Source organism: Balaenoptera musculus, chromosome 19 (genome assembly GCF_009873245.2).
Source record: "Balaenoptera musculus isolate JJ_BM4_2016_0621 chromosome 19, mBalMus1.pri.v3, whole genome shotgun sequence".
Taxonomy (NCBI): Eukaryota; Metazoa; Chordata; class Mammalia; order Artiodactyla; family Balaenopteridae; genus Balaenoptera; species Balaenoptera musculus.
In genome coordinates this window covers 46,768,533-46,785,164 of record NC_045803.1, presented here as the reverse complement: position 1 = coordinate 46,785,164, position 16,632 = coordinate 46,768,533, and the positions used below count along the sequence as shown (strand labels likewise).

At 40.2% G+C, this 16,632-nt stretch overlaps 1 protein-coding gene across 1 annotated transcript in view; it reads right to left on the bottom strand.

Moving 5' to 3' along the window:
• The window catches only part of HYDIN (HYDIN axonemal central pair apparatus protein), a 432,518-nt gene that overhangs the window by 124,975 nt on the left and 290,911 nt on the right, over nt 1-16,632 (bottom strand). The window contains 5 exon segments of the mRNA XM_036834209.1: nt 6,752-6,889; nt 9,106-9,315; nt 9,559-9,678; nt 11,280-11,361; nt 12,022-12,159. Coding sequence (XP_036690104.1) covers nt 6,752-6,889; nt 9,106-9,315; nt 9,559-9,678; nt 11,280-11,361; nt 12,022-12,159 — 688 coding nt within the window.

Below are 16,632 nucleotides of genomic sequence, written 5' to 3'. Positions count from 1 at the left end.
AAGACAGAGAAACACACAGAAGATGAAGGAGCAAGGTAAAAACCCACCAGACCAAACAAATGAAGAGGAAACAGGTAGTCTACCTGAAAAAGAATTCAGAGTAATGATAGTAAAGATGATCCAAGATCTTGGAAATAGAATGGAGAAAATACAAGAAACATTTAACAAGGACTTAGAAGAACTAAAGAGCAAACAATGATGAACAACACAATAAATGAAATTTAAAATTCTCTAGAAGGAATCAATAACAGAATAACTGAGGCAAAGAACAGATAAGTGACCTGGAAGATAAAATAGTGGAAATAACTACCACAGATCAGAATAAAGAAAAAAAGAATGAAAAGAATTGAGGACAGTCTCAGAGACCTCTGGGACAACATTAAATGCACCAACATTCGAATTATAGGGGTCCCAGAAGAAGAAGAGAAAAAGAAAGGGACTGAGAAAATATTTGAAGAGATTAGAGTTGAAAACTTCCCTAATATGGGAAAGGAAATAGTTAATCAAGTCCAGGAAGCACAGAGAGTCCCATACAGGATAAATCCAAGGAGAAACACACCAAGACACATATTAATCAAACTATCAAAAATTAAATACAAAGAAAAAATATTAAAAGCAGCAAGGGAAAAACAACAAATAACATACAAAGGAATCCCCATAAGGTTAACAGCTGATCTTTCAGCAGAAACTCTGCAAGCCAGAAGGAAGTGGCAGGACATATTTAAAGTGATGAAAGGGAAAAACCTACAACCAAGATCACTCGACCCAGCAAGGATCTCATTCAGATTTGATGGAGAAATTAAAACCTTTACAGACAAGCAAAAGCTAAGAGAATTCAGCACCACCAAACCAGCTTTACAATAAATGCTAAAGGAACTTCTCTAGGCAGGAAACACAAGAGAAGGAAAACACCTACAATAACAAACCCAAAACAATTAAGAAAATGGTAATAGGAACATACATATCGATAACTACCTTAAATGTAAAAGGATTAAATGCTCCAACCAAAAGACATAGACTGGCTGAATGGATACAAAAACAAGACCCGTATATATGCTGTCTACAAGAGACCCACATCAGGCCTAGGGACACATACAGACTGAAAGTGAGGGGATGGAAAAAGATATTCCATGCAAATGGAAATCAAAAGAAAGCTGGAGTAGCAATTCTCATATCAGACAAAATAGACTTTAAAATAAAGGCTATTACAAGAGACAAAGAAGGACACTACAGAATGATCAAGGGATCAATCCAAGAAGATATAACAATTGTAAATATTTATGCACCCAACATAGGAGCACCTCAATACATAAGGCAAATGCTAACAACCATAAAAGGGGAAATCGACAGTAACACAATCATAGTAGGGGACTTTAACACCCCACTTTCAACAATGGACAGATCATCCAAATTGAAAATAAATAAGGAAACACAAGTTTTAAATGATACATTAAATAAGATGGACTTAACTGATATTTATAGGGATAAATTGGGAGACTGGGATTGACATATACATACTACTATATATAAAACAGATAACTAATACGGACCTATGTATAGCACAGGGAACTCTACTCAGTACTCTGTAATGGCCTATATGGGAAAAGAATCTAAAAAAGAGTGGATATATGCATATGTATAACTGAATCACTTTGCTGTACACCTGAAACTAACACAACACTGTAAATCAACTATACCCAAATAAAATTTTTTTTTTAAATTCCGAAAAGGAGCCAACATTGAAAAAAAAACTAGGGAAAAATGCTAGTATAGGTTCAAGCTATTTAGAAGTGTTTTAAAAGTCATTTTTGAGGGCTTCCCTGGTGGCGCAGTGGTTGAGAATCTGCCTGCCAATGCAAGGGACACGAGTTCGAGCCCTGGTCTGGGAGGATCCCACATGCCGCGGAGCAACTGGGCCCGTGAGCCACAATTACTGAGCCTGCGCGTCTGGAGCCTGTGCTCCGCAACAGAGAGGCCGCGATAGTGAGAGGCCCGTGCACCGCGATGAAGAGTGGCCCCCGCTTGCCACAACTGGAGAAAGCCCTCGCGCAGAAACGAAGACCCAACACAGTCATTAAAAAAAAAAAAAAAATGCTAATTGTAGAAATGCAGATATAAATATTTTTTTAAAAAAAAGTCATTTTTGAAGGGGCCTCATAATTTTGAACATATTTTATTGTTTTTTAATGTTACAAGTGATATATATTCTTTGAAGAAAAATTAGAGCATGAAGACAAGAAAAAATTTAATGAAGATCACTAGTGCTTACTACTGACACATATATAATGATTAACACTGATTGGTGGATATCAATCCAGATTTTATTTAAATACACATACACACCCACACACACCCTGGGGGTCCATGAGCCCACTAGTGTTAATAAACTTATCTCCAACCCTCAAAGTGCCTGTGACAGTTAAAAATCACTGCCATCATTTCTACGAGAAGCCATTGCCTAATTCTCTTGCTTCTCTTGGTCTCCATTCTCTCACTTCCTTACATGCTATCTGCTTCACTGAACAGAACTGAGCCTTGTCACCAAATTTCACAATACACTCACTCACATGAAGCATTTTATGAAATTTTGCACATTTTATGGAATGTGTCAGTGTGAGTGTGTATGTGGGGAGTGTTATAAGGTGGAATCAAATTGCAGTGTGCAGTGTTTCCCAGGATTTACCCTCTCACCCTCATTCTCTCTTCTCCTCACCCCTCTCTTGAGCAATCCACAAAATTCTCTTCTTTCCTACAAAATTCTCTTTCTTCCTGCACTCAGTGCCCTGGAGGGTAGTGGGGTGGGTCTCAGCTTTTATCTTGAGCAGTAACAATGTATTTTTCCAATAACCAATAGTTCTCTCATGTTATTCTGGTGGAAAATTTTTCTCTATCTAGTTACATGTTCAAGCATTCATGTACACTGCAGGACTCTGTAAACATTTGTTTTCATTATAAGAATCTGGCCTTATAGCAGGAAATCTGGTTAATATAGAAAAGGAAAAACATACAGAGAAAAAAATCCCATTCGGAACCATAAAAACAACGTCCAGTTAAAAAGAAGGGGGAAGTGCAAAAAAGAGTTAACATAGCAGTCCTAAAACTGCTACTCTTAGAAAGGCCTGCTTGCAAAGTTGGTAAGAATGGCTCACTGTGCCTCAACTTTTTTGTGCAAACAACTATGGTTTATGCTGAACACCTGTTTTCTTTCCGGGAGACTGGAATTTTGGTATGCGCCAGGCAGAGGGTGTCTGTGTGACTGGGCCCCACTGGCACTGAGTCTCCAGTGGGCTTCTGTGGTAGCTCTCATATTGTGTAGTCACAGCTCATTGCTGGGGGATTAGGAGCATCTTGCGTGACTCCACTGGGAGAGGATTCTTGGATGCCTGCACTGGGTTTCTTCTGAACTTTGCCCCATGTGCTTTTTCCCTTTGTTGATTTTATTTTGTATTCTTTGGCTGGAATAAATCATAGTCACTAGTACAACTTATTGGTGAGTCCCCCTAGAGAATCGTTAAACCTGGGGGATGATCCTGGGGACCCATGACACAGGGATGATTCTGAGGAATAAGAGCAAATATATTCTATGAGTTCCTATAAGAAAGAAGAAAAAATAAGATAATATCTAATCCATGATCTCAATCAGATTCAAGAAGCCACTGTGTGTAAATAGCAGGAGCAGAGAGTCAGGGACAGGGAGTAACCCCAAACCAGGAAAAAGTATATGGGGATGAAAAACCCTTCTACTTCTGGTTCTGCAAATGCTGGTGACTGCACTGTTATAGCTCCCTCTCATGCTACAAGTGTAAGGATATTCTGTATAAGGCACAACAACAACAAAGGCAACAACAAAACTCTCTTTCAATGTATAGTGAGCTTGAAAGAAAATAGATCCTCTGATGCGAAAAAGAAACAGCGGGAACCTAGCCAGTGTGGTTAAGTTCAGAGCCTTTACTTGGTGGACACGGGTGACCTCAGACCCAACTACAGTCCCTACCACCCAAGGACTGAAATAGAGGGATGCAGCCTGGACCCACGTGAGGTGGGCACACAGGGCAGATCCCTGCACGAGGCTGGAGCCATGAAGGGCGGCCACTCCTGTTACTTCTCTGCACTTCAGGGAAGAATCGAGGAAGCTTGTATCTCTCTGGGATCCTAGGTGGGGAAAATATGTATCCCATGGGAAACAGAATGCCCAAGCCTGTATCATGCATATGCGTGAAGTCTTCACGTACACTGACAGATCACTGTGGTTAATCCAGGTCAAAACATTAACTCAAGTAAAGCAACTATACTCCAATAAGAAAGAAAACAAATAAACAAAACATTAACTCAAAATCTGACCCCTTGGGGTACCTGGCAAAAACAACTGCAACACTATTGTAGCACCACCCTGCAATCCAGGGTGAATGAGGCTGCCTCAGAGAAAACGGTCTCAGTGGAAGATGATCCCAAGTCAAAAATTACATATCATACAGGGAAAGCATTGATAATGAAAGACAGTTAACAGTCACACAAATAGGAATAATGGTATCCCTAATAACTCAATTAGAATAACTTAAAAGAATCTACAAAATGATTAGTGATGAATGAAGAAATTAAAATCCCAGTGAAAGAGGTGAATAACAGGTGGAATTTTTGAAATGAAAAATATGATCACTGAAATTAGGAATGCAGAGTAGGGTTAGGAATGCAGAGTATAAATAGTAGATTATACTCAGTCGAAAAGAAAATTAGTTAACTGAAAAAGCTGAGGTAATTATCTTGAATGCAGTTTAGAGAGATAAAAAGTAAAGAGATACACATGTGACATATAGGTTTAGAAACATGGACAGAATGAGAAGGTCCAACATATGTCTAAAAGTTGCTTTAGCAGAAAAGACTGGAGAAAATAGGGGAGAAGCAATACTTGAAGATATAATAAATGAAAGACACATATCCTCAGAGTGAAGGAGTGGACCCACAGCCAAAGAAAAAGATATACTTGTGATTACTATGAAATGTATAGAACTGAACCACAATAAAAACACAACATACCAAACCTTGTGAAAGACAGCTAATACGGTACTTCGAAAGACACAATATTAATACCAAACAAAGAAGAATTCAAAGTAAAAAGCATTAAAAGGGAAGAAAGTGGCAATTTAAAATAGATAAAATATACAGTGCAGGATGAACACTTAATAGTCATTAAATCTTGTGTGTTAAATAAGACAGAAATGAAAATGGATAAAACAAAAATTTATATATTTTTTATATACCATTTTTAGTCTTTTATATACCAAAACCCTTTATAAACCATTCTTAGTCTTAGAAAACTTTTTATATACCATTCTTAGTCTTAGAATAATTAAACAGAAAAAGGGAAACAAGATTTGGATAATATAATTTAATGGAGGTTAATTTAATAAAGATTCATCATAATCTGCATTCTATAGTCCAGACAACATTGTTTCCAAACATTCACTGGTATTAAAATATCATTTTAGACCACTAAAATATATTAACAAACTAATAAAAGTAGGAATTGAGAAGGTCATATTACCTGGCCATGATATGAAAAACTCAGTATTAACTTCACATTAATAAGAGTTTAAATAACGAAAAGAAAAAGCTGAGTCATTTGGAAATTTGAAAAAGAGAAAAATATACTTTAAAATTACACTTGTAGATAAAACTACAATTCTAGACAACTTAGAAAATAATTAAAATTATAATGGTTGATATTAAAATGTATAAAATATGCAAAGTTAACTTCCTTTTTTCAATCTATAATTTTCTTTAAAATTATGAGATGGAGCTAAAGGTGTACTCAGGCAAATGTGTACTCACATTTTTTCATTATTAATTAAGAAAGAAAGAAAAGTAGGCATTCAACTTAGGAGGAACATAAGAGTAAAATTCAAAAGAATATCTAAGACAAATTGGAAAAAGAAGAATTAAAAGGGAGTTGACTTAATAGATATTAAGATGTATTTTAAAGCTATAACACTTAAAATAGTATATTATGGATGTAGGTACAGGCAAACAGATCAATAAAGAATAGAGAAACTAGCAATAGACCCAAATATATGTGATAATTTAGGGGAAGAATAGACTCTATCATCCAAGATGACAGCACTTTTATCTTTGGAGATTATGAACAATTATAATTTCATTCTTTATCCTTTTTCATATCTTTCAATTTTTCTATAACAATTATGTATTATTTTCATGATGAGAAAAACTCGACAAACTGTTAGATTAACGTAATATGTACAAGGAACCATCTCTTCCATTTGCTTCTAAAACCAATACGGCTCACTGCAGTCTACTGGTGTTTTCACTACTGCTAACAAAAAGCTGCTTTTATTTGTTGTAGTCAGAGTAGAGGAGGCCCTCGGCTTCAAGGAATTACAAGGGAAGTGTGAGGACATAAGTGGAAATAAACTATTCTTATGATCATGAAAAAAAAATCCATGGGATTGTATATCTTGTTCACTGTTTAACCCCTGGTGCCTGAAGAGTGCCTGGCTAATGGAGGACACACTAAATAGTTGTTTAATGAATGAAGGAAGGGCTTGGATATATTTATTTTTCTTGTCTCTGAGAGCTTGTTAGTTTTAATTTAAAAAAAAAATCACACCCATAATCCTGGCAGTGAATGTTTAGCATAATCTCAGCCTCTGGGGCGTGGCTTGCAGGTCTGGGTTTGGGCCCCTCCTACCATCATCAGGTGGCCGTCATGGGTGGGGGGGGTGGATGGGCTACTTACTGAGAGAGGCTGGATGAGTGGCACTCCCGGCAGAAGGTTGTCTGGCGAAGACTGGGGGTCAGTCAGAACGCTGAACTCAAAGCCAACTTTCCCAGTGTTCTTGAGTGTGATTTCACTCTCTGTGACATGGTCGAACAGCTCGAGAGGAGAAGAAGGAGAAGAGTGACTCCTCTGTCACCCACCCTCTGGGATGCTGCTGTCATCCCGACAAAGGCAGGTAGACAAGCATGCCTCACAGACACGATTTCATTTTCCACGAGGTAGATGCTGGCCAATCCACATTTCAGGATCACAACCAGGTGCCTGCTGGGCGGGAGGAGCACTCGACCCTGGAGACTGGCTCTGTCTTAGGTCTTCTAACAACTAATTTAGTTTAGTACGGCTGTGGGGTGAGCATTTCACCTCCCTGAACCTCTGTTTCTTCACCACAAAGAATTCATATTAGAGGATCTTAAAGTAAGCTTTTTTATATTGCGAAGATTTGCTTTTTTAGATAAGATTTGAGTTCAGAATTTTCTAGAATGAATTTTTCTATTTTTATGGAGAGACAGGGGAGTAATAGACCAGCCATATTCTTTTTCCTGAGATTTTGCTAACATAATTCAGAGGGTCCAGTAACCACAAACTGAAGCCACTTCGGGGGCTCTTAGGACAAACTAGGGAAAGAACTAGTTGCTACAAAGGAAGCACTCTGAGCTGAGCCAAAACCAATTGCCCAGAAGACCCTGGAGATAAGGAGTGAAAGAAAATTCTATCTGGTCAAAGTAACGCACAAGGTGTCAATAGGTGTTAGGTGAATTTGATTTTAGGCACAATCTTTAACCTGTAAACATATATGCACACAGACAATTCAGTAATAATACTGAATAATAATAAAAAATAATAATAATGCAGTGGCTATATAATGGGGGGTCTAGTTCCCATTCATATTTGGTAGGAGATGTGGTATCTGAGTACATAACACAAATTCTAACTGGGGAGAGAAGATGTACAGACATAGAATTAACTGACAATTATTCCAAAGCAAGATTTAGAAAGTACATTATATTATGGCAAAGACTCTAAGTGCCAAGAGAATGTAGTGTAAGAGGAAGATAACTGAGGGATGGAGGTGAGCTGGGTCTTACAGTATGTGTGACTGTGGAGTTGGCAGAGCGGAGGATGAGATAGATAATACAATAGGAAAAATGGAAGCAAAAAGGGTTGGGCTGCATTAGGGCCAGTGGGTAAACCAGCTTGGCCATAAATGAATTAGTGGTTTATAATGGGAAATTATGAGAAACAAAGTTTAATACGTAAGGAGCATCAGTTAATAGAGGGGCTTAGGATACCTTTACTCAGGTGGAGGAACCTGGCTCTGATCCACAGAGTGACTCACGATTGAAGGCCTTCTCTGACTCAGGCACAGTACTGACCAGACACTTTACTTAAATAACCATAACCACCTGGTGAAATAGGAATTGCTACCCCATTCCCATTTTAGAGATGAGGGATACTGAGACTTGGAGAGGTTAGGTGATGTGCCCAAGGTCATAGTCAGTAGGGAGTAAAAGTAGGATAACATCCCAGTTCTTCTGACTACAAAACAATGTTCTTTTCTCTATGCAATCATTTTTGCTCTTTTCCCAAGGCAATTTTGGGAAAATCTACCTGGCAATGATATTTAGATCAGTTATTGATAGAAGCCAGAAATGCACTGTAATCCCTTGCTTCCATGGGTCCGTGGGCCAACAGCATCGACATGACCTGGGAACTTGTCAGAAATGCAGACTCTCAGGCTCCACCCTGGACCTACTGAATCAGAATCTGCACTTGAACAAGATTCCCAGGTGATTCGTATGCACATCACAGTTTGAGAAGAACTGCTGTAATAATTTAGGCATGGCTTGAGATCCTGCAGTGTGATAATCGCAGTGGTGATGGGAAAGGAAAACCAACTCAGAGGAATTATGCTTGATGAATTAGCAAACCCCGGGCCTGTAAGGATGTGGGGAGCTGAAGGACAGAATGCAGTGGAAAATTCCTTGGAGGTCGTAAACTCAAGGGACTGAGAAGGGAGTAGTCCTATTGAAAGAAACAAAGAGGGTGGAATGGGCTTTTGGACTGAGAATAAAGATGCAAATTTTAGTGTCTAACATGCAGAATTTGAGGAGACAATGAGAAAAGCAAGTGAAAATGTCTGGCAAATGGTTGGCAGTGGGGGGATGATCAGGCTTAGGAAGAAGCTTAGGGGTCCAGGATAGGGGTGATGGTGAGACTATGCTGACTGGGGTTCCAGGAGAGATGAGAGCACAAAGACTATGACTGATGTTTAAGGCAAACCCAGAAAATCTCCTCCCGATGGCTGGCAATACCTGTAATCCACAGTTAATGTCCTTGGTGTCAAAGGAATAGGTGACCAGGGAGGCCTCGCCCCTTAGTATTATCTCATAGGTGGGCCCTCCTTCCACTTCACACAGAGCTTTAGCCTGTGCAATGATGTCACAGTGTCCATAGAAGGTGAAAGACATCTGGTGGCTACTGTGTGGCCGCAGCACTCCATAGAGAGGCAAAATATCAAACACCTGCAGAGGAAGTCATTCCATATGAGAGTCTGCAAAGGGCAAGCTAAAGTTCAGCCAATTTACAGATAGATTCTTGACTTTACCTTGTTTGACTTCATGAAAGGTGACTAGCCTAGCACCCTGAAAATATATGATGATAAGGCAGTAACAGTGCTCGGGCAAATTTAAATTTCTAACTTGGGGCAGGGGCTCAGTAAGAAGAATTGTATCAGATGACTCCAGGGCCCATGAGGTGTTACTTACTTCTTCTATCCCAATGGAAAACATTTCATCCCGTTCAAAGATCCATGGCGATTCCTGAAACTCCGCCTGGCTCTGGTTTGTGTCTATTCTTTCTGTTTCAGCAGAGTTCATTTTTAATCCCTGGGAATTAGAGGTGTGAGGAAAAACTCGCAAACATTCATAATCTGTCATCAATGTGCTCCTCCCCCTCGCTGACAGAAAAATGAAGTATGTTGTATATATTTTTTAAATAGCACTTTTTTTTTTCCTATGGAGATAATTGGAGAGGTGTCCAAGATGCATGTACAAGGATGTTTACTTCAGTGTTATCTGTAATAGCAAAACTTTGGAAGTAAACCAAATGCCTATCACTAGGGGATCACTTTAAATGAAGTGTGTGTGGTACTGCTATCCATGGAGGATGATGCAGTGTATATTTATAAACCAGGGATGATGCACCCAACATATTACTGAGTAAGAAAGCAGTTCCATTTATGTAATATTACACAGCCCTATGTACCACACCTGCAAGTGTGAGTGTGTATAAATTCACTCAGAGATCTGCATATGCAAATAGAGATATCTGGGAGGTTATTTGCTGAAATTTTTCTATGAATGGTGGGATTTTGAGAATTTTTGCTTTCATTTTTCTGTATTCTTGAATTTTCTATGACATCTTTCAAAATATATATAAAAGAATTAACATTTAAAAGACAAGTGTTTTATATGCACACACATACTTATTCTAAAAAATGTGGAAAATACAGAAAGCTTCAAAGAAAGAAATACAAATCAATCATTAGATTATTCTGCAGATATATATGTGTGTGTGTATAGTGTGAGTATATATGTATATATATTTGTATACTGATTTTTTCAGTTAACATTATAGCATGAGTGATACCCTCCCATATGACTAAATATTCTTTACAAGCATCATTTAAAATACTTTAAAAAACAGAACATGTAGTATTTTTTACTTAATATATCAGAGATTGCTCCAAATCAGTAAAGAGAGAACTTTTTCATTTTCTAAAAAGGATTTCATAGTACTGCCTTGTGCAGATGTAATTTAATTTATTTGACCAGTCTCCTATTGGGGGAATTAAGTCGTTTCCAATTTTTCTTGCTTTTACCAACAAAGCTGCAGTGTACAAGGATACTTGCACGTCTTTATGTAAACATAAAGGTGTATCTGGAGAATAATATTCTAGCAGAGGAATTGTGCATTTTAAATTCTGATACACCTGCCAGATTGCATGTCATAGAGGCTACACCAATTCATACTCCTACCTACGAAGTGTGAAAATGCTTGCTTTCCCCGACTCTGCCACTATTGAGACAAACCTTATTTAAAAGATTGCATAGTATCATGGACATACAGTAATTTTCCTAATTTTTTGCTATTTCTAAACTGTTTTAACACACATCTTTGTAATTCTGATGATTTCCTTAGGCCATCATTCTAGAAGGAGAATTTAAGAGTATGAATCTGTAAACTCTCTCAATCTCCTCTTTGTTTTTACTATGGAAGACAGTTCTCCTTTTGTAGCCTCTATCTAGGGGCTGGGAAGAGCACAAGATCGCCAAGGTTAGAGGTAAATGGCTTTTCCATTACAGAAAAAATCTATTTGCTGAGGTGTCTGGGTTCTCACTGAGGTGTTGGTTCTGTGGGTGTTTGGTTGGGAAGTAACCCGGATAAAGATGTGCAGCCCACCCGCCCCAGGGAAAGGAAACCATACATCTGAGATGGCCATGATGGACACTTGTGCTTTTTTGGTCTCTCTTTCTTCAGATCCAACTTCTTCATCCACAAGGATAGTCCTGGGGAGTTTAATGAAAATGTGGAGAATCACTCATTTGGCAACCATCACAACACAGTTTTCAGCTGCATGATGGCCCTGTCTTCCTCTCCCCTCTACGGCACCCCAAAGAATAAGTGGGGTTCTCATTCAAGGGACACCTTTCTCAAGGGTCAGCTGGTCAGTGCTCTGTTACTACCTGCCCCCAAACATGCAGTCTAGGGCATCAAACTGGTCCATTTTCCATAGGCCCTAACCCTTCTTTTCCTGGGCTATCAAGCCCTTGTCTGACTTACAGAAAGTTCTCAGAAGCTCTGGCAGTTCTTCAGACAACTTGGGTGTGTCCCCAGGGCCGGAACATTTTATTGTGAGAATACAACATGTGGCCAATTGTCATATGCTTTTCTGCTTTCTACCCTTGACCTGACCCTGGCTTGGCAGATGGAGAGGGCAATATGATCGGAAGGGCTCAGTCCCTCAGGACTCAGGAAGCTATGATCCCCTGAGAGCAGAGATGACTTTCAACTCTGTATCCCAGATGCCCCCTCCAGGGCCTAACACAGAGAAGGCACTCATTAAACTGCTGGATGAATACATGAAAGACGAGTTTGAGAATGTAAGTCAGTGTAGAGAAAAGAATGCTATATAAAGAAATCCATTCTGGCTTTGCCTTTGCACTTACTTAACAAAATCACTCAGATCCATCTCGGGGGACTCTATTGCTGGGACTGCTGCCGAGCTGACAGATGCCAAGGTTACTGGGATGGATTCCACCTGGGACAGGAGGGCACCGTGGGGCTTCCTTGGCCACGTCACAAACCTACAAAGGCATGGGGATGGAGGGAAAGAGTCACATCAGCTGTTGCAAGTCAGTGCCTGGGTAGGCTCTTGGTTTCTAAGGCCAAACTCCAAATCCTAGATGAGGCAGGTTGAGAAGGGACTGCCCTACACCCTCTCTTGGATTTACCTTCTTCAAATCATATCTGAGGTTTCATTTTTTCCAAAAGATTGCTGACCACCCCCTCCCACTCTGGGTCCAGTGTCTTTCCTCTGAGAACCCACGGCACCCGGGTTTCCCCTCTCACACTTGTTTTTCCCCTTCCTGCTAGACGGTGAGCCCCCTGAGGACTTGTATCTAATACACCATCTAACACAGTGCCTGGCCTGCAGGGGGCACTCAGCATGGCTAGGAATGAATGAGTCACCAGGGCTCCTGCCCCCAGATAACCAGAAAGCAGGATGAGGATGCGAGGCACTCACTCTCGGGTCCTGTTAGTGAGGGCTCAGCCTTTGTGGGACCCTGCCTCCCATCATGCTTGCTCTGGGCGCCTGGACTGCTCCACCCTGGTCCTGGCCCTGCGTTTGCTTTGCTGCCACTCCAGTTCTCAGAGCAGAGGGCCAAGGGGGAAATTGGTGACTGCACCAGCTGGTGCTGAAGCCCTTATGCCCAGGTTTCATTGAATTGACGTCATAAAGGCCAAAGTGGTGGGGTTGCCCCCATTCTTCCTGTTTCCCCAGGGTGCATGTGGCTTTTTTAGGGACTCCTCCCCTCCCCCATCTCAGGCCCCTTATATTAATTTCAACCCAATTTCACTTTGATATTCATTCTTGCCCCACATGCTCTCTACTTTTTCTCAGAGGCTCAGCAGAGAAATGTTATCTATTATATGAAGGTCCCACCACTCTCCCATCTTCCCATTTGAAGAACTTTTTCCTGCCTCTGAAGTTTCACGGCATTTCATATGCACATCTTTTAGGATACTGTCCACTGTCTACCACGTACCTGAGTACCACTACCGGGTGTTCGACTACCAACTTCATGATTTCTGCCCTGTTGAGTATCATTTAATAAATCTATTTTACTGAGGTATAATTAACATACACTCATTTTATAAATACAGTTTGGTGAGTTTTTGCAAATACATACATACCAGTGTAACCACTACCATATTAATATAGAGAACACTTAAAAAGTTTATCATTGGGCTTCCCTGATGGCACAGTGGTTAAGAGTCCACCTGACAATGCAGGGGACATGGGTTCGAGCCCTTGTCCAGGAAGATCCCACATGCCATGGAGCAACTAAGCCCGAGCGTCACAACTACTGAGCCTGCGCTCTAGAGCTCGCGAGCAACAAATACTGAGCCCACGTGCCACAACTACTGAAGCCCGGGTGCCTGGAGCCTGTGCTCTGCAACAAGAGAAGACACCACGATGAGAAGCCTGCGCACTGCAACGAAGAGTAGCCCCCGCTCACCACAACTAGAGAAAGCCCACGTGCAGCAACAAAGACCCAAAGCAGCCAAAAATAAATAAATAAAATAAATAAATAAATAACATTAAAAAAAGAGCAATGTACTTGAAAAAAAAAAAGCTTATCATCTTAAAAAGTTCCCTTGTAGCTGGAGGAATCAGACTCCCTGACTTCAGACTATACTACAAAGCTACAGTAATCAAGATAATATGGTACTGGCACAAAAACAGAAATATAGATCAATGGAACAGGATAGGAAGACCAGAGATAAACCCACGCACCTATGGTCAACTAATCTACGACAAAGGAGGCAAGGATATACAATGGAGAAAAGACAGTCTCTTCAATAAGTGGTGCTGGGAAAACTGGACAGCTACATGGAAAAGAATGAAATTAGAACACTCCCTAACATCATACACAAAAATAAACTCAAAATGGATTAGAGACCTAAATATAAGACTGGGCACTATAAAACTCTTAGAGGAAAACATAGGAAGAACACTCTGACATAAATCACAGAAAGATCTTTTTTGATCCACCTCCTAGAGTAATGGAAATAAAAACAAAAATAAACAAATGGGACCTAATGAAACTTAAAAGCTTTTGCACAACTAAAGGAAACCATAAACAAGATGAAAAGACAACCCTCAGAATGGGAGAAAATATTTGGAAACGAATCAACAGACAAAGGATTAATCTCCAAAATATATAAACAGCTTATGCAGCTCAATATTAAAAAAACAAACAACCCAATCCAAAAATGGGCAGAAGACCTAAATAGACATTTCTCCAAAGAAGACATACAGATGGCCAAGAGGCACATGAAAAGCTGCTCAACATCACTAATTGTTAGAGAAATGCAAATCAAAACTACAATGAAGTATCACCTCACACCGGTCAGAATGGGTATCATCAGAAAATCTACAAACAACAAATGCTGGAGAGGGTGTGGAGAAAAGGGAACCCTCTTGCCCTGTTGGTGGGAATGTCAATTGATACAGCCGCTATGGAGAACAGTATGGAGTTCCTTAAAAAACTAAAAATAGAATTACCGTATGACCCAGCAATCCCACTACTGGGCGTATACCCAGAGAAAACCATAATTCAAAAAGACACATGCGGGGGCTTCCCTGGTGGCGCAGTGGTTGAGAGTCTGCCTGCCGGTGCGGGGGACACGGGTTCGAGCTCTGGTCTGGGAAGATCCCACGTGCCGCGGAGCGACTAGGCCCGTGAGCCACAATTGCTGAGCCTGCACGTCTGGAGCCTGTGCTCCGCAACAAGAGAGGCCACGATGGTGAGAGGCCCGCGCACCGCGATGAAGAGTGGCCCCCACTTGCCGCAACTAGAGAAAGCCCTCGCACAGAAACGAAGACCCAACACAGCCATAAATAAATAAATAAATACATACATACATAAAAAAAAAAAAAAAAAGACACATGCACCCCAATGTTCACTGCAGCACTATTTACAATAGCCAGGTCATGGAAGCAACCTAAATGCCCATCGACAGACGAATGGATAAAGAAGTTGTGGTACATATATACAATGGAATATTACTCAGCCATAAAAAGGAACGAAATTGGGTCATTTGTTGAGACGTGGATGGATCTAGAGACTGTCATACAGAATGAAGTAAGTCAGAAAGAGAAAAACAAATATCGTATATTAACGCATATATGTGGAACCTAGAAAAATGGTACAGATGAACCAGTTTGCAGGGCAGAAATTGAGACACAGATGTAGAGAACAAACGTATGGACACCAAGAAGGGGAAGCAGTGGGGGGTGGGGGTGGGATGAATTGGGTGATTGGGATTGACATGTATACACTGATGTGTATAAAATTGATGACTAATAAGAACCTGCTGCATAAAAAAATAAATAAAATTAAATTAAAAAAATAAACACACACACACACACAAAAGTTCCCTTGTGCCCCTACTAGTCAATTCCTCCCCCTCCCCCACTCCCGGCTCCAGACAAACACTCATCTGCTTTCTATCACTATAGATTAAGCTATGCCTATAGTTTCATATAAGTGGAATCCTAAATATGTATTCTTTTGTGTCTGACTTCTTTTGCTCAGCATAGTATGTTTGAGAATCATCTACATTGTAGCAAGGAGCAGTAGTCTCTTCTTTTTTTTTTTATCACTGAGCAGTATTCCACAGTATGGATGATGACTAGTGTGTTTAAGCGTCTTCTTGTTGATGGACACCTTGGCTTTTTCCAGCTTTTAATAATAATGAATAAAGTTGCTAAGAACAATTGTGTAGAAGTCTTTGTGTGGACATATGTTTTCATTCCTCTTAGGTAAATTCTGAGGAAGGGAACTGCTGGATTGTATAGTATATGTATAACATTATAGGAAACTGCCAGTTTTCCAAAGTGGCTTTACACCAATTTACACTACCACCCACAGTGATGAGAGTTCCGGTTGGTCCACATCCTCACCCACACTTGGTATTCAGTCTTTTAAATTATAACTATTCAAATGCTTATGTAGTGATAGCACATTGTGGTGTTAATCAGTAGGCTTATTTTAAAGGAAAATTTTATATCATTACTGTAAATTAAAAACCAATTGTATCTACCATATTTAGGAAAATCAATATGATGGGAAAAATTAATGTTATTATTTTCTTGCCTGGTGAAGACTCTGCACTGACTCCTGCTTGCTCTTTTTAAGAAGTGAGATCAGTTCAGCTTCCCCTTGGGGAATCACTGGGCTAGCACCATCCAAGAACTGTGAGCTCTTGGAGGGCAGGGTCCAAGGTATTCCCTCTTTACAGCTCACATAGGCCAGGGTCTTATACACAGGGCATGAGCTCAATATCTGGGCATCTCATTGAATGGATGGATGGATGGTTGAATGAGAACAGGTAAGCAGCATGCAGGGTAATTTGGCTATTCTGCACCTCCACCTCCACCCCATCCCCACCTGGGATGGCCTCAGAGAAGAGTAGAAAAGCTCTTTTCATCTTCTTGCACAAACTTCCATTTGGCTTCTTCCAGGCCAGGTGCCTCTAGTTCACATTAT